The 19,242-nt window shown below is 39.6% G+C and overlaps 1 protein-coding gene across 1 annotated transcript in view; it reads right to left on the bottom strand.

Annotated features, from left to right (window-relative positions):
• REEP3 (receptor accessory protein 3) overlaps positions 1–19,242 on the bottom strand; it is a 97,789-nt gene that overhangs the window by 23,886 nt on the left and 54,661 nt on the right. The window contains exons 3-5 of the mRNA XM_038534066.1: positions 3,184–3,260; positions 511–631; positions 226–339 (exon numbers count right to left, since the gene is read on the bottom strand). Of these exons, the coding sequence (XP_038389994.1) occupies positions 226–339; positions 511–631; positions 3,184–3,260 (312 nt within the window). The remainder of the gene's footprint in view (positions 1–225; positions 340–510; positions 632–3,183; positions 3,261–19,242) is intronic.

Below are 19,242 nucleotides of genomic sequence, written 5' to 3'. Positions count from 1 at the left end.
GCTCTCATTTTGTGATCAATTAAGGCTTTCAAAATGCTGAGTAGTTATAACAAACATGCATTAAAATGTTTTTTAAATTATCCACTTGCTTTTTCCAGCATTACAGAAATAACCAGAAAGCAAAATTCTCCCAAAATTTTATAATGATCTGGAATAAAAAGCCACCCTGCTGATTAGTTCATTGGTTTAATGTGACATTGGATAAAAAAACAAAAACATAGTTACCTTCACTGCTGCAGTGACAGCAGCAGTGGCTGCGAAAGCTAAACCTTGCCGTCCGAAGTTTACTACCGTCTCATAGCCCCGCTCCTTCGCTTGTACAATATAGTCATCGATCTCCTGAGGAAAAACAAACTCACAGATATAAACTTTATTTGACTGTAGTGACAAGAAGGCAAAAACCAGGACATTTACCCCATGATATGACAGTTTCACTCGTTTTATAGCACAAACCATGTGATCATGTACATTTCTAACAAATGATTTGTAGAAATAATTTACATGTCTTACCCTTTCCTTGGAAGAAAGAAGTGGATGAAGGAATTTCCTATATATTAAACTTGCTCCTTTGGTATAGGGAGAGAGCAGCCATACGACAAAAGCAATCTTTAGCTCATAGTACAGGGGGAACCTAACAAGAAAAAGTTTGAGAAAACTGCTGGTGAAAATCAACTACAACGAGGAATTCACACACACACACACACACACACACACACACACACACGCTTATTAGAAAGTTCAATCACTGTTAAGTTTTCACATGTAAAAGTCAGTGATTAAGGAAAAAACTATGTTTGAATTGACTTACTTTCATTAAATATAGATTAGTTAACCAAAGAATGACCTGATCCCCGCAGAGATTCAGCAACTTCTAGTACAAGATTCTTCCATTAAAGAGACCACAGGCAAGCTGCCAACAGACGGGAGGAGTCCCGAGAGAACATTAACAGCATCTACGCAGGGTGGCAAGGTACACCCTTCTGCAGAGCCCAACTGTCATGTCAGTATCTGACATCTCTCCATGTAGCAAGACTCTGCTTTACGTGCTCCAAGGGCCCAACTTACCCCACGGACACATCTGCTCTTTCTCAGAACCCCCCAAACACTTCCCTTCCAATCTCATTTGGCCAGAACTGTGACACCAGGCAGACAGTCGTTCACTTGTAAGGGGAATGGAATTACCATTGTGTTAGGCTGGGAATGAGTGTTATCTCCCCCTTCCCTTTCCCGGTGACTCTGCAGTGCTCTCCCTGCAGGTGCACTTCCCTAGACAATGACTGTGGGTTCGGCCACGTGACTTGCTTTGGCCAACATCACGTGAGTCTGACATGTCACATGCAAGCAGAAACTTTAAATGCCCTTTGACTTTCTCACCCTAACACCTTCAACCTCTTGCTTTAAATTTTTGCTTTCTGCCATGAGAACAGCTGCTTCTTCAGTCTTGGTCCTGAAACGTGACACTGCCAAGCTGCAGCCAACCTTGTGCTCTTAAATAACTTGAGCAAGAAATAAATGTTTGTTTTTCTAACCCACTGTGGTGAAAGGGGTTGTTTGTTGCCACAGCAAAAGTGAACTAATATACCAGAGGGGACTAGCATCCTGTGGGCCAGGAATTAAGATTCATAATAATTGAGCAAATCTGGGCTCTCCTGATGAGGCAAGCAGGTACCGGGCAGTGAGGAATGACTGCTGTGTAGGCAACAAAGGGTCGTTGCCTCGGTGTGATTACAGAGGATTCTGGACTGTCACTGTTCAGGATAAATTTTTTCAACATCATTTGCTTTTTAATAATGTATATATGGTATATATGCAATCAGGAAAAAATGAGGTCTTTAAAAAGAGAACTTTGAAACATTAGGAGACCTAGCATGGTTTGAAATATGTTGTTCTACCACGTAAAACCAAACATGAAACTCTCTCCCCCAACTCTACACTAAACACTTCACAGGTAAATGAATGAGCTTTGAGACAGAGGAAAGACAGTTTATGTTTCAAATCAGAAGACAAAGATGGGTGCAGGCATACAGAAGTACATAAATAAGAGCAAGTTGTTAAGACCATTTAAGTCTGATGACTTTTTTTTTTTTTAAGATTTTTATTTATTTATTTGTGAGAGACAGAGAGGCAGAGACATAGGCAGAGGGAGAAGCAGGCTCCCTGTGGGGAGCCTGATGTGGGACTCCATCCCAGGACTCTGGGATCATGACCTGAGCCAAAGGCAGATGCTCAACCACTGAGCCACCCAGGGCCCCTCTATTTTTTCTAGCAATCCAATGTGACCTAATGTGTTGTGAGAGTATGATGAGAAGAGCAAAGCCAGAAAGACAGTTTAAGGAGAGAAGAGCAAATATTTGAAACAGATGCAGGAGGGCACAGAAGTAGCAAGTAAAGGGAATGGGGGAGGTTCAGACTGAGACCTCTATGAGCAGCTGGCTGATGTTCTGGGGGGCTGCATTTGGGAACCCAGGCAAAGCAGCAAAGAAGGGGTAATTTAGGCTGAAGGTTTCTGCAGCGAGGGCAGTTTAGGATACCGGCAAGGTATGAAGTTTAAAGATTTTAAAAGGAGGACTTCTCCAAGTAATGGTAAGGTTTAGGTGGAAACGCACTAGTGAAATATGGCACAAGGAGATTCAGGTTGTTCCATTTGGTATTACTTCTTGGTAAAATGTTAAATCCTTGAGGATATAAACATGCTTTAATTTTGTCTCAGCTATTTGGAACAGAGCAACCAAGGAGCTGGTGGTGAGTGGGCGTCCACGTGGATGCTGACGTCATCCGGTCTGAATGTTTGTAGTTGAGTTTTAAGGATGGGGAGGGAGAGCTAGAACCAGATGCTGTGGGCTTCAAAGGGGGAGTCATTTAGGAAGTGATAAAGAAAAATAGCCTGAAGTCATCGAGTGGAAAATGGATAATGACAACCAAATTTTTCTATTCTAAGATACTGGGACCTGTGTGGGAGGTAGGCAGGGTGTGACACATGGGGAGAAGAAAGAGCTGCCTTTGTCTGAGGGGGGCCAGTGAAGAAAGGAATGTTCTTATGGGGAAACCAGATGAAGAAAATGAAACACTGGATAATTATGTAACTTGATCAAATTCACCTGGTTAGCAGCAAGAGCAGGATAAAAACTCAGGACACCTGATAAGGAGTCTATAGTCTGGCCCTTTCTCAGGGCGAGGACTTACCAAGCAACTGTTTGATCTGTTATTGTTTCGATCACAGTATAGAGAGCAAAAACAATCCAGTACATCATCCATCGGACCTGGAAATAATAAAAATATTTCTGAAATAACAGACTAAGATTATTTGCAACTCTGAATGATTATGTATATATTTTTATATACATATATAAAACACTACACATACAGTGTGTTGGATCAAATGCAGAAGGTGATGGTTTAATTCTCAACAGGTTTATGTCTCAGTTCCTCACATCACTACATCAATAGTCTTGGGATACAAGACGAGAATCAAAGAATAACAAATCTTTAGTCCTGACACAATATAGTCTAGGAATCTGAATCAAAGAATCAGAACAAGAGGATAGATTTTTCTTTTATTTTTTTATTTTATTTTATTTTTTTTATTTATGATAGTCAGAGAGAGAGAGAGAGAGAGAGAGAGAGGCAGAGACACAAGTAGAGGGAGAAGCAGACTCCATGCACCGGGAGCCCGACGTGGGATTCGATCCCGGGTCTCCAGGATCGCACCCTGGGCCAAGGGCAGATGCTAAACCGCTGCGCCACCCAGGGATCCCTAGATTTTTCTTAACTGGAGGAAAGTTCTTTAAAAAGATCTTATTCTTAAAAAAAAAAATCTTATTCTTATCTACATGCTTCTTTATGATGACAATTAGCTATTTATTATATAATAACAGCAAAATATGATATGACCATATTTAATCTTTATTAGTCTTTTAAATATTTCATTCCTTAATTCTCAATATATAGAAACTGTTCAGGAACCAAAGAAAGATCCTGGGTTTGTTATATCCATAAGTCTGGTCACCCAGTTTGAAAGTTGGTTAGTGTATTTTTTTTTTTAAAGATTTTATCTATTTATTCACAAAAGACACACACACAGAGGCAGAGACATAAACAGAGGGAGAAGCAGGCTCCTCCAGGGAACCCAATGGGGGACTCGATCCCAGGACTCCAGGATCATGACCTGAGCCAAAGGCAGACGCTCAAACACTGAGCCACTCAGGTGCCCCAGTGTATTCTTTTCCCCTGAAGCTCCGTGTCCTCCTACCGACACCACAGTGGCCATTGCAGTAGAGTGAATGTTTATGTCCTCCTCCCTCCCTCTCAAATTTGTATGTTGAAATCCTAACCCCAAATGTGTATTAGGAGGTGAGGCCTTTGGGAGGTGATGAGGTGATGAAGGTGGAGCTTATAACTCATTAATGGAGTTAGTATTCTTCTCAAAGAGAGATCTCTCATCCCTTCCACCACATGGAACATGGTGAGAAAATGGCCGTCTACGAACCAAGAGGTGGGTCATACCAGACACCAGAGCTGCTTTGATCTTGGACTTCCAGCCTCCAAAACAGTGAGAAATAAATTTCTGTTGTTTATAAGCCACCTGGTCTATGGTACTTTTGTTACAGAAGTCTGAATGGACTGAGACAGTAGTACAGGACATTTTTACCTTGTGCCTGGAAATACAGCATCTCTAACCAATTCCTGAGACTCCAGTGTCCCTTTGTATCAATCCTTTTCATAGAATGCTGCCTGATTAATTTGTCTTGGACTCACTTTCCCAACTATATCTTTCTGTTTCACCTGAGTACACAGACTCTCTTATCACTCAAGAAGGTTGGATTTGCATTAAGGATAAACATCACTAATCTTCTCCTCAATATTATAATAATAGCTAATACATGAAACCATACCAACTATGTATGGGCTAGGGACTGTACTCAGTGCATCACATATATTAAATCATATATTCTCCACAACAATACTACGAGGCAGGAAACATAATTATTTCTACTATTGATAAGGAAACAGCAACACAGAGAGGTAAAATGACTTGCTCAAGGTCACAGCCAGAATTTGAATCCAGGCTGCCTGACTCTGGATTTGGTGCTATTAATCAATTATACTATGCAGAGAACAAATTTGTGAGGATTTGTTAAATGTGAGATCCAAGAATAACCACTACTTCCCTTGTTCTCATTTCAATGAGATGACAAAAAATTCAGGTCTCTATAAATAGCCAGAAAATTGACCTAACTATTTAGTTTTAATATAGAAGCTTGTTTGGGTATTCCATAGATAATAGAAACTATAATTCAAGTGGTTTTTATGGTTTTCTCTTTACATGGATAAATCAATTAAAAATACCCATAAATAATTTTTGAAGAAATGTATTATGAAATAGAAATAATACCAATTCACTCTAACTTATAGGCTCCTGAAAACTTAAAAAATTTGCCCAAAGCAAATAATAGGGCATATTATCTACATTTGAAATACAAGGCAATTGATATACAATGATTATCTCAAATTAAAAAAGAACAAAACAGCCCAAATGTAGTCTTTAGTTTTCTACTTTTCATGAGTTCTCTTAAATTGCTCACTGCTGCCAATTCCAAACTTTTGTCCAAATATGGGGATTTTCTTCCAGGGCTAACATCCTATGTATATTTTCTCCCACCCCTCCCTTTTTGAAGGAAAGTGATACTCTTCCATGAGTTGATTCACCCGGGCCCTTCCAGAGCCAAACCCTAACTCAGCATTTTTACCTCTCACTGTATTCAGGGGGTTAGCTTTTACCCTGATTGACTAAAAGCCTCTCCCAAAAAAGAAATGAAGAAAAGGCTGCAAACAGAATAATGAGCTTTTCCACAGCTTGGAGGCATCTTAGAGGTGATCACACTTTTGAAAACCATACAATCCCTTACTGAGAAAAACTGTGAAACAATCACAAGGGAAAGTGCTCCCACTGGGTTTCCCATTCCACCCACAGTGGGATTCTGGAGGAGACTCTAAGAAACCCAAGTGCTCCCTGGGCAGCGTTTGAAAACAAATAATACAGTAAACTCCTACTTTCCCAAGGGCCAAAATAAATAAGGAACATAAGGCCAGTGAGCTAAGAAATGGCAGGAGGAGGCACAGTCTCTCTAAAGCCAACGAGGCAGCTTCTCTATGAACACACCCGTCCTGTCAAGTCCCCTGTCCCTCTCCTGGTACTCAACACAGGGATCTGAGTGTCGACTGTCATCTTTCCCAGGAAAGCAGGGGCTTAAACTGTCTGTTTCACAGAAAGTTCAGGAAACTTTCAAGAAAGGTAAAATAATTTAAGTCAGTGCTTGCTACTTTTCATTATTTCACTATTTCCCACCACTATTATGGCTGTGAGTTCCCAAAGGGATGACAGCTCCACAAGGAGTCATAATTTACTGGTGAAAAGAGCGGAGGGGAGGTGGTACATATGTGGTGACTGGTGATACTCCCTGAATGACTCGTTCTCCAGTGAATGAAAGCGACTACACATCCCATAGATGTCAAGAGCAACTTTTGCTTCTGTAATGTGCTTTGCTTTTCTTTTCTTTCTTTCTTTCTTTCTTTCTTTCTTTCTTTCTTTCTTTCTTTCTTTCTTTCTTTCTTTCTTTCTTTTTTTTTTTTTTAAGATTTATTTATTCATGACAGAGAGGCAGAGACACAGGCAGGAGAAGCAGGCTCCACACAAAGAGCCCGATGAGGGACTTGATCCTGGGACCCTGGGATCACACCCTGAGCCAAAGGCAGTTGCTCAACCACTGAGCCACTCAGGTGTCCTGCTTATTCACTTTCCAAATGCAGTCATTAAATTCATTTTAAAGCCCAAAGAATAAAAGTATTTTATAGTATGTAATATTTACTTCTTTAAAAACCCCTATATATTTATTTATTTAGGTTGTGAGAAAATTTAGTAATGTCAAAAATTTAAAAAGGAGAAAAAAAAGTAACAGAAGAAGGCTTTGACATTTTAGTTAAAACACAACGAACTATTATTCAATTACGAGGGTATTCCTGGACATTTTCCTCGAGTATTGACAACAATTTTATATAAGCAAAACTCCATGCTATATGAATTTGTCTTTAATGAATAAATTCCTTGATAATCTCTTAAGATTTTTGTTTGTTCTTATCAGAAATAGGAACATTAAATTATAATAGGCAGGCAGTAATAATTAAATGAATGTAATGAGTGTGTGCCATTCGTGGGAGCAACCACAAAGAGTGTTAACCTTGAAAAGATATTGCTTTCTTTTTTCTATTAATGGATTAGGTTGGGATTTTATACCAAATGATTACTCAGCAAAGCTTTTATTAAAACTATACCTCAAGGCTACACAGCCTAATGTTTAAGGTTTTGCTCCAAGGAGATAACAAGAAGTCAAGGTCAAAAAGGGGGAAAAAAAGTCACAAAATTATAATTAAACATATGAAGATTATAGATAAAATATTCTTTAGATCAACAGAAAATATCAGTAAACAAAATGCAAAAATAAAACTGAAAATTGGTAGAAAAACAATCACACTGATAATCTTGTGAATATATATAACCATATATTATCACTCTTAAAATGTTATACAAATATAAGTTAGTAATTAACTGGTAACCTTAATAAATTACAACCACCTTCTAAGTTGCTGGGGAAAGTTACTGGTATCACTATTCTTTGTTAAAAATTTACGTTCTTGGGAAAGTGGAAACAAATAGTATAGTATCTTTTTAGTTCAGAAACAATTGGCAGAGTCAGCAAACCATTGTCTAGATATCTCCTGGAGAACAGGAAGTAATAAGAAAGCTGTATCCAACTTTTTCTTAAAAGGCTCTTTGGTCCCAGGGAACTGAATTATCCAAAGTGAAGCTTACACCTATAAGCACTAAGATGGTTACACCTACTTTTGATAAATCTTTTATATCAAACGTAATTTAGACAATTCTTAAGGATTCAGGTGGCATCATTACATCTGACATGCACTGATACAAGTGTAGCAAACCCTACTTACTTTATGTTATGAGAATAGAAACATGAATCTGATAGCTTCTGTCCTCAAAGATATAACATTTTACTGGGGAAAAAAATGAGTAAAAAGCTGTGACTTAAAAAAAGTGTTCTGCTGTTTTTACTACATTACATGTCCTAGCTTCCACTGTGAGTCAAGAACACAAGAATCTGAGGAAAGCTTACTAAAAGGACTATTTATAAAGTTGTGGGCAAGGTTCAGGAAGCTCAATAAAAGGATACTGGTGCACCCTGGAGCTAGCAACAGTAGGAGCTTGCATTACCCCTAGATGTGAAGGAAGGTGGGAGGGCAGGGCAAAGTTTCCTGGAATCCGGAGAGGGCAGCAGCAGGGGAGAGCTGTAGCCTCAGGCAGACAGTCTAGTCAACCCGTGGTGGCAGAGGAGGAAGGGAAGATGCTGGGAGGACAATACTCTGATCTCATGCTCATCCTGCCTTCTGATCTTCTGCAGAAGCCTCTCACGGGCCAAACCCAAGGGAAGCCAGAAGCGATGCAGTCTGTGTGAATCAGACTCCTGGGCCATAAGCAAGGTGGAGAAATCCCACTGGAAGGGTGAATGACAAGTCCCAACACCACCTAGCCTGCCACGTCTCTGATTTGCTCAGAAAGGAAGCCTTTTCTCACCACTTCCACAGATACTTCCCCAGCCCAGATGACCACCTTCTCCCATCTGCCTTTTCCGACAGCATCCTAACTGGTCACTCTGCTTTTTTGGGTCTATTCTGCATAGGGCAGCCAAAGTCTCTCCTTAAAACAGAAGCCAAATCATGTCATTCCTCTGCTCAAACCCCTCTCATGGCTCCCATCAGAGTTCTTACTAGGGCCTAGAAGACCCTCTGGATCTGGAACCTACTACCTCTCTGGCCTCATCTGCTCCTCCTTGGTGCCTCGTTCTGCTCCAGTCACATTGGCCCTTTTACTGTCCCTTGTATATGCATATATGCTCCTGCCTCAGGGCCTCAGTACATGCATTTTTTTTTTTTTTTTTGGCCTGTCCCTACTAGAATGCAAACTCTAAGAAGGCAAAGACTTTTATGTGGTTTGCTGCTGAATTCCCTGTGCTTGGCTAAGATAGAGCTCTATAAATACATATTGATGAATTGCTGAATGAATATGAGCTGTGCACACCTCAGTGTGCTTCCTTCTGTAAGGATTGCAAGAAGCTAGACACTTGATACGAGATACAGCAGGAGGAGTGAGCATAAACTAGCCTTTCAGGGGATCTGGTTTTAAAGGAAAAAAAAAAAAAAAAGAGGGGGAATAAAAAAAATAGCATGAAGCAAAAATAAACCACGTTTACATTCTCAAGGACTAAAAATTTTACTAGCAAGATAAGAAGATTCAAATGAAGAGAAAGAAGAGATACTTAATGGAACAAGATCCCACACAAGAAAGGCAAGAATTAGATTAGGAAGAAGAGTGGGCTCAAGAAAGCAGCAGAGATGCATGCTCTTCTGGGATGAAATGAAAGAAAAGACTGGCTGTGTTGGGAAGAGGACCAGAGCCAGGGACCTCTATCTGTACCCTAGAGGAGCAGGGAGGGCATCCTTTCAGGGTGGGTACGAGTGGGAAGGAGGGTGGATTTGAGCACAGTAGTGAAGGTTTAGACAAGCTGTTCATCTGGATGGAAAAGGAGCAGCCCAGGGTAGAGAGATTACAGATTATGTGATGAAGGATGGCCTCATCTGTTCTGAAGGCTAGACTTACGAGGCTGCCAGGGGGTAGGTCGAGGACAGTGAAGCAAAAGAGAAATGGGAGGTGACAGCTTGCTATCTGCGAGGAGGCCTAACAGCAGAATTGTGGCTGTGAAGTGGCTCAGCCAGGGCTGGTGCCTCTCAGCCCCCCTTTGCAGGCAGGTGGGACCATGCATCCAGTTCTCCCCAGCAGGACGTGAGCTTAGGCTTTGGAGAAGTGGGTGTATCTTCCCCAGGCTCTTCCCTCTGCCTGTGGCCTGGGAGCACAAGGAGTAGGACAACCTTAGAAGCCATGTGTTGAAGATGGGTAGAGCCCATTCTTGAAGGATGGCATGAGAATTTGTTGCCAAAATGAACACCTAATCTGGACTGTTATATGAGAGAGAAATACATTTCTATATTCCTTCAGCAGTTGCATTTTTGCTACATACTATAATTATAGTACTTAGCCTACCCTAACATGAAAGGTCACACTCTAATCTCCACAGAGATTGAGAAAGCAAAGCTGTAGTGGCAAAGGTTCCAGGATGAGGAAAGTATCAGTGTCAGTGCCATTGGCTGCCCTGTGTGGTATGGTTAATGCCCTGGTTGGTGGTGATGGTAAACCCACCACAGGGATCTGAAAATGGAGAAGAGGACTACCATGGTAAGAAATTCTGGTGGAGACACCTGAGGGCTCTCAGAAGGATTTGGAGGACAGGAAGGATCGATGTTCTCAGATCGCAGACTGGGCAGGGCCAGAGAAATACTACTTGAAATTATTTTTCTGATCCCTTGGCAAATATGGTTCTATCCATGTGAATTTGTTCATTATCATCTGCACTGTTGATCTGTATGGCTTCAGTGGCAATCTGCTTCTATTTTCAATAGGCCAATAAATCAGATAAATAGGCTGGTTAGAATATATATAAAGCTTAAAGTGGGTATCCTCTGAGTGGGAGACCAGGATATCCAAAGCATAAAGTACATAGAAGTCAGTGGAATACTGCTTGAAAAACGTTAGATGCTCATTTTGCAGTGTTTTGTTTCCCAGGCATCTATATGATGCCTACTATAGTACCAGGAACAAAAGAGATGCTCAAATAACTTATTAAAAGAATAAACAAAAGAATAGGCTAACTTATACACAAGACTGGAATTTCCATTCTTCTTGATTATTTGGTCATAAACCTTTTTTGAAAGTGGTCACAATGAAATGGCAGTCATACTTAAATCTTGGAACACTTTATGTACTCTATTTTTTGTGACTAGAGAAATGTGGTGAATATTTTAATGTAAAATACAATATTTATAAGTAAAAGATTCCTCAAATGGAATCTTAAAATCATTTAAATATCAAAAGGAATTTATATCCCCAAGAAAATATACTCTTATAATTAGGCAAGTTCTTTTGGAGATTATGGAATCATCTGTGATATAAAATCATAGTATCTAAAATTATATTCTAGTTTATATAGTGCATGGATCAGATTAGCTTATTTAACAAGCCAGCACTTGCTTTATTATTACTCAAAATCCATAAGGCTTTTACAAAGCCTTAGCATTTCAGAAACCCAGACAGTCATGTGATGATGTTCTTAGCTTTACTCTCTCAAAGGAATTAGAGGATATTTTAAGCTTGAGTGAATACTGTAAAATGAATATACCCATAGGCTAAATTTACTATCAAAAGACCATGCTCCATTTAATAGGTATGCATTTACCTACTCTTGATGCCAAAGAAAAGTAGGCCTCATTTCATGATCTTTTAAGATTTTTTAAGAAAATAAGTTCTTACGATTTACATCCTTACACAATGATATTGATTGAAATCCCCAAACAAATAAGGCAAACAAAAAGTGAACAGTAACTGTAAAACAATCCTTATGATTTCCATCACAGAACTTGATGCAATGCATGAGCCCCAAAATATGGGGGAATATCATGTTTGGTGGAAGAAGGCATGTTGCTACAGATTTATAAGTCATGGTAATAGCAGTAATGGCATATTAATTAAAAAATACTGGGGTGTCTGGATGTCTCAGTTGAGTGTCAGGCTCTTGATCTCAGCTCAGGTCTTGATGTCAGGGTCATGAGTTGAAGCCCCATGTTGTGTGGAGCCCAACTGGATATGGAGCCCATTAAAAGAAAAAAAAATTTTTTTTCTTAAATTATATCTTTATATAACTTATTCTCTCTATGGTAGGACCAGTGTGATATTATAACAACAGTGATATTACCAATAATACATGTTAAATGATATAAGTGTATAATTACACTTGCATGATGAAGAAAAATTATGTGATATATTAATTTGATAAATATTACTCAGGGCCTTTAATAAACAAAGCCCTTGGATATGAAATAGGCATAAACTCTGATGTTAAGGTGTTCCTACTGCCAAGAAGCTTTCATGGGAGGGATTAGCAAAAGAAGACATAAAAGGATAAGAATTAGTGATTAGCAGCATAATGTTTGCTCCATTATGTAACTAATATTTTATTATATATTATTTATTTGTCTTGTACAAATAAAATTTCTTCACTTCCAAAGGAAAGCCTTCCCTAACTCCTTACCCTCTGAAGGTCATATATAATCTTTGTGCACCTACTCTTTCTTTGTAGAATATCTGAGCAATGATTCGTATAACATCTACCCCAGCCGTTTAGACAGGGACAGAAACCATTGTGTTCACCATCATGTTGCCAGCCCCTAGCACCTTGTTCCTGGTAAAGCAAGCACAGAGGAAGGCTTTTACTTAATAGTTTCATAAGTCTGGGGGCGCCTGGGTGGCTCAGTTGTTAAGCGCTGGTCATGATCCCAGGGTCCTGGGATCAAGCCCCACATCAGGCTCCCTGCTCAGTGGGGAACCTGCTTCTACCTCTCCCCTCACTCATGTATGTGTGTGTGTGTGTGTGTGTGTGTGTGTGTGCGTGTGCCCACGCCCACATGAGCTCACATGCACTCTCTTTCTCTCAAATAAATAAATGAAATCTTTATTTAGTTTCTTAATTCTAAGGTCTGGATTGATGCAAGAATCAAACAAGTAACTCTGGATTGCACAAACAGCAGTTTGTAACATATAGTCTCTTTTGTCAAAGTTGTTCTCAGAGTTATCAGAGATTAAACAATTTCACAACATTTAACTTCAGATTCTTTGAATCAGAAAGCAATGAATGCTAGGCTTTAAGAAAAAAATGAAAAATTACATATGCCTAATGATTTCAATTATAACCACACTAAGTAAATCCAGATCATAAAATACTAAAATATGCCTTGCAGGGGAAAAAAAAAATCTTTGCTGAGTCTGAAAAGAAAAAAACACTGCTGAATTACAGACCACCCAAAAAGAATGTTATTTTCTGACCATTATTATTCACTCAAGTCAATTCACCCAAAACATTCATTCTACACCACATTTCAGAGACAACAGGGAGACCTTCTAATATAGAATGCTTTAGAAATAGCATAGAGTTGAAAAGATTTCTCCTGTTTCATTAACATTATGCAATAATTTGGTTACTTCATAATGATTTTTCCCCACTAAAACAAAAAGGAACAAAATGTGAGAAATCAATACAAAAACTCCCTCTTTTATCCAACCCAGATGGCTCAGTTATGGGATTTTTCCCACAGCTGTGCCAAGTTAGAAGCATGCTTGAAAATAAGCTAGTTGAAGTTCAATCCAAAGTGAACAGAAACCATGGATGAAAAGAGTTCTTTTTTTAAAAAAGGGGCATGTGTTTGGGGTGATTACATGAAACTAGAAATGACTTGGGCTTCCTTGACTTTGGTGTACTTCGTCCCTCACTGCCCTATTTAAGGCTATCTTAACTGTGTACAGCTCCCCGAATTCAGAGGTCTGGGGGTTTTACTTTCAGATGATGAAGCTGCTGCCACACGGTTTACCTGCAGATCCCACGCCTCACTCCCTAAGACCTCACGGCTTAGTCTGCAGGTCTCAAGGACTTAACTAGAAATAGAAGCCCATCACCCTACTCCCTCCGGTCCCTCAGTAATTGTGAATCACAGAAGCCCGTGCATCTCATACCAAACCTCAGCAGTTTGAGGAACTTGAGAGAAGCCAAAAGTGCAAAAATGTTTAAAAAGTAGGTGGTAATTAATTTAAAAGGAGTGCTGGAAAGACGATGTGAAAAGCAGGATCTGCTGATGGGAATTGTTCCCGGAAGCAGAATTTAGAAAGGAATGAACTCTCATTCCAAAATAATTCTCTCCATCTACACTGGCTGAGAATTCAGAGTTTGTTTTTTTATACTGTTTAAAGTACTATTGATTTATTTGGGATAATAAATATTTGTGAGAAAGACAGTTCCCTTATAACAGAACCACAAAGAATTTCTTGGGAAGAGCAGAGGGCAAGGGTGAGGGAGAGAATTTCAAGCATACTCCTCAGAGTGCAGGGCCAGGTGTGGGGCTCCATCCCATGACCCTGAGATCATGACCTGATCCAGGAGTCGGATCAACCGACTGAGTTACTCAGATGCCTCCGAAATATGCTACTTTTAACACTAAGTTGTCACTCTACCTAAAAATAAAAAAATAAGTATGTGTCACTCTACCTTCTTCTTTTCCTAAGTGTTCCCCAAGTCTTGGCTCATCATGTTTCTCACATGAAGTATTCTGAGGACTGGCACTATTTCTTAGGGACTTAGGTACCCCCATTCCATCTCTTTTCACATAGACAATTCCATCTTGGTTTCCACAAGTGAATTAACCTTGCTACTAGGTGATATGCTCCTTTGTCTAGGTGACAGGCCAGACTGACACAGAATATGAAAAATTTCATTCTTTAGGTAAGATATACTCTTTTATATACAACAATAGTATTATATTCTGGGCTCAACAGCACACTTTAAATGTCCAATAGTCATTCAAACAGTAAGAACCAGCCTTTATGCTACATGGGATAACATGCTATTCTTGAGAAGCAAAGACTGGTAGGAAAAAACTGCAGAAAGAATAAATCTCTGTCATGACTGAAAATGAACCTGGGATATCAAATTACTTTCTTCTTCTTCTTCTTTTTTTTTTTTTTTCCAAATTACTTTCTTTCAAAAGCATGTGCAATCAATCTCACCTGGAGAGCTGAGGTTCACATTTGGGTGAGTGGACAGAGACAAGTGATGGGTCACAGGATTGTTGGGGGAAGGAAGGGCTGGTTGAGTACCAGGGTGCAGGACAGCATGAGGTCCTGGGTAAACACAGCCAAAGGAACAAAGAGGCTGGAGTGAAGTGAAGAAAGGTGGATGATTCTACAGGGAAACTTCCCTGAGGCAGAAAATTTTGTGTATGACCAGCTCTACAACACAGAAACTAGGAGAAAGTCTAACTCAATATCCTTACCCCTATAATTGTATTGTATGGTTCATTTTGTGAAAGTATTATTTTTCTACATTATGTTCCAAGTTGTTAATTAGTCCATTCACATACAGATGTTTCTAAAACAATTTGCTATTTGGTGTCCATCTGCATACATAAACTTATATTAAAAAAGTACAATGTGGTAAAAACTATTCACTTTTCACAATAAGATACCTTTCAATTATTTTCACCTTGGCTGTAGATAAAAATTACTTGAGGATTAAAAAGACATATTTAGGGGCACCTGGGTGGCTCAGTTGGTTAAGTATCTGACTCCTGGTTTCAGCTCAGGTCATGACGATTGGGACCTACACTGGGCTTTGTGCTCAGTGGGGAATCGGCTTGAGAGTCTGTCCCTTAATCCCTATCCCCACTCCTGAACTTTCTCTCTCAAGTAAATAAATAAATCTTAGAAAAAACCCTCATCTTTAGATGTTTAGGTCCCATCATCACCATGTGTAGAGAGAGGGCAGATACAAGTTTAAAAGAGAAGAAGCTCTATGAGTGTTTCTGATGTGTAACCAGAGTTGAGAATGTGCCCAAATTTCTTGCTACTTTAACTGTGGTCTACAGACCTGTGGCGTTGGGATCACCTGGAAGCCTGATGGAAAGCAGAATTTCAAGTCCAGGCCAGACCTACTAAATCAGACTCTATATTTCAACAAGACCCCAGGGTGAGTCCTACACACCCTGAAGTTTGAGAAGCACTGCAGCAGGATGTTCTGACAATGGCACCCTAGAGGAAGGTGGGTATCATGCATGAAGAGAATGTAAGAAGAGCCTTGGGTTTGTAGAAAAGACGAACTCAGTTTTGTGTGATAACTTATTAAATGTGAAGAGTTAGGGGATCCCTGGGTGGCGCAGCGGTTTGGCACCTGCCTTTGGCCCAGGGCACGATCCTGGAGACCCGGAATCGAATCCCACGTCGGGCTCCCGGTGCATGGAGCCTGCTTCTCCCTCTGGCTATGTCTCTGCCTCTCTCTCTCTCTCTCTGTGTCACTATCATAAATAAATAAATAAAAAAAATGTGAAGAGTTAAAATGTACCCTTATTTTCATAACACTGTTTGGACACATCATCATCCAAAAAAAAAAAAAAAAAAAAAGTTCAAAAAAGTGAAGAAGCTGGGCCTTTAGCTCACCTCTCAGAGGCACTATTCATAAAGCTTTCTGCAAACTGCCCAGGAAGAGCAGCTTATAGCCTCTTCTACCTCAAAGAGGTTCCATGAGAAACATCCTTGTTGTCTACCCATCCCCAGAGCCTAGAGTTATCTGGACACTGACCACTTGGTAGACCCCTCTTTTCCCAAGGAGGAAGTGCCCTTAGACTTTCTTCCCTAAGAGCACATCTAAGTCTTCCTCTTACAGAGAAAAGGTAAGAATGTTATCTTAGTAGGCTGAAATTATGTTCAAACATTCATGTGAATGGCAGAAACTTCTCCAGGTGGCTCCAATAATTTATTTTGACAATCATCTTAAGGGTAGAACATCATGGGGTGCCTGGGTGGCTCAGTCATTTGAGTGTCTTTTTTTTAAAAAAAGATTTTATTTATTTGACTGAGAGAGAGAGTGAGTGAGCACATGACAAGCACAGGGAGCAGCAGAGGGAGAGGGAGGAACAGGCTCTCCACTGAGCAGGGAGCATGATATAGGGCTTGATCTCAGGATCATGGGATTATGACCTGAGCTGAAGGCAGGATGCTTAACTGATTGGGCCACCCAGGTACCCAAGTGTCCAACTCTTGATCTCAGCTCAGGTCTTGATCTCAGGGTCATGAGTCATGGGTTCAAGCCCTACACTGGGTTCCATGCTAGGCATGGAGCCTATTTAGAATAATAATTATAAAAAGATATAATAAAACTGAAGTGCTAGATCTTCATTTAAAAGATGCCTTTTAGCAACCTTTGAAAATTAATATAATATTTTAAAATAAAACTATTCAACTCCATCTACTTTTCTTTTTTATTTTATTTTTTTAAAGATTTTATTTATTTATTCATAGAGTCAGAGAGAGAGAGGCAGAGACACAGGCAGAGGGAGAAGCAGGCATCATACAGAGAGGTTGATGTGGGACTTGATCCAGGGTCTCCAGAATCACGCCCTGGATTGCAGGCGGCACTAAACCGCTGCCCCACCGGGGCTGCCCTCCATCTACTTTTCTGACTTTTCAAGACCTTTTGAAGATTTCCCCCCTCACTTTACCTACAGAATTTGGAGCTGTGGCTTAAAAAAAAAAAGGAATCAGTCTATATTTAATCTTACCAGATTAGCTATCGCCAAGACACACCTATCAGAATGACTAATATCAACAACACAAGAAACAACAGGTGTTGGAAGGATGTGGAGAAAGAGGAACCCCTCATGCACTGTTGGTAGAAATGCAAACTGGTACAGCCACTCTGGAAAACAGTATGGAGGCTCCTCAAAAAGTTAAAATAGAACTACCCTATGATTCAGCACTTGCAATTGCACTACTAGGTATTTACCCAAAGAATACAAAAACGCTAACTCCAAGAGATCATGCACCCCAATGTTTATAGAGGTATTATCTACGATAGCCAAATTCTGGAAACAGTCCAAATGTTTACCAATTGACGTATAGATAAATGAGTAGTGGTATACATATACAAAGGAATATTACTCAGCCATCAAAATGAGTAACATCTTGCCATTTGCAATGACATAGATACAGCTAGAGGGTATTATATTAAGCAAAATTAGTCAAAGACAAATACCATATGATTTCATTCATATGTAGAATTTAAGAAAGAAAACAAATGAGCAAAGGCGGAAAAAGGAGAGAGGCAAACCCCTTTGAAACTGACTCTGAACTATAGAGAACAAATTGGCGGTTACTGGAGGGGAGGTAGGTGGGGGATGGGGGAAATGGGGGATGGGGATTAAAGAGTGCACTTGTGATGAGCACTGGGTGTTGTATGGAAGTGTTGAATCACTATATTGTACACCTGAAACTAATATTACATTGCATGTTAACTGGGATTTAAATAAAAACTTAAAAAGATGCCTTTGTAATACAATAATTTAAAATAAAACCAATCAACTCAATCTATTTCTGTGGCTTTTCAAGACCTCTTGAAGATTGTTTTTGCATTTTACCTATAGAGTTTGGATCTGTGGTTTAAAGAAAAATTCAGTCTATATTCTGATAGCCAAGAGATAGACAAAATTTCATATATTTGTATAATTCAATATAGTTTAATTTTTTGTAATTTTTCAAAAGAATTTCCTTTTTCTACACTTTTATTTCTAAAGTAACATCTCTCATGAATTTTTATTTTCATTTATTAGTTTTTAAAGATTTATTTGTTTGAGAGAGAGACAGAGACAGAGACAGAAAGTGAGCTGTTTCCCCACAGCGAAGATGGTGGCGGTCAAGTGTTTTGGATGCTGTAGCCTCTTTGATTTTCAGCTGTTCCATCACTGGGGACTGGGATGGAGGTGGCTAGGCCTCCCTCCAATTTACTACTTAACATTTCCTTTAATGGAAACAACCATTTCTGTCTCTGCTTTTAAAAATCTATTTCCATTGGCACTACAGTTGGTAAAATTCTTCTTAGATATTAGCAAAAGCCCAAGTTAGCCTATTAGGTTTAAATGTTACTGTGAGAATTTTTATTTTTGTGTATGTTTTCCAAAGCATTTGCATTGGAAGCTAGAAAAGGACAAGATAGCTGTGTTTGGCTCACTATATCTTGGTGTGAAAACTGTAGGAATGCTTTTGTTGACTTCATAAAGGTCAAGGGGTATTGTAATTCAAGTTCTAACTTTTTAATTTTTTTTAAAGATAGATTTATTTATTTATTTATTTATTTATTTATTTATTTATTTATTTATTTCTTTATTTATGATAGACACAGGGAGAAAGAGAGAGAGGCAGAGACACAGGCAGAGGGAGAAGCAGGCTCCATGCCGGGAGCCTGATTCGGGACTCGATCCCGGGACTCCACGATTGCGCCCTGGGCCAAAGGCAGGTGCCAAACTGCCGAGCCACCCAGGGATCCCCCAGTTCTAACTTTTTAAAAAAAGATTTATTTATTCATGATAGACACAGACAGGCAGAGGAAGAAGAAGGCTCAAGGGGAGCCCAATGTGTGACTCGATCGCGGGACTCCAGGATGATGCCCTGAGCTGAAGGCAGACACTCAA

This window comes from Canis lupus, chromosome 4 (assembly GCF_011100685.1).
Source record: "Canis lupus familiaris isolate Mischka breed German Shepherd chromosome 4, alternate assembly UU_Cfam_GSD_1.0, whole genome shotgun sequence".
NCBI lineage: Eukaryota > Metazoa > Chordata > Mammalia > Carnivora > Canidae > Canis > Canis lupus.
Note: the sequence above shows the minus strand (reverse complement) of the source record. Positions and strands in the feature narration are given on the sequence as shown.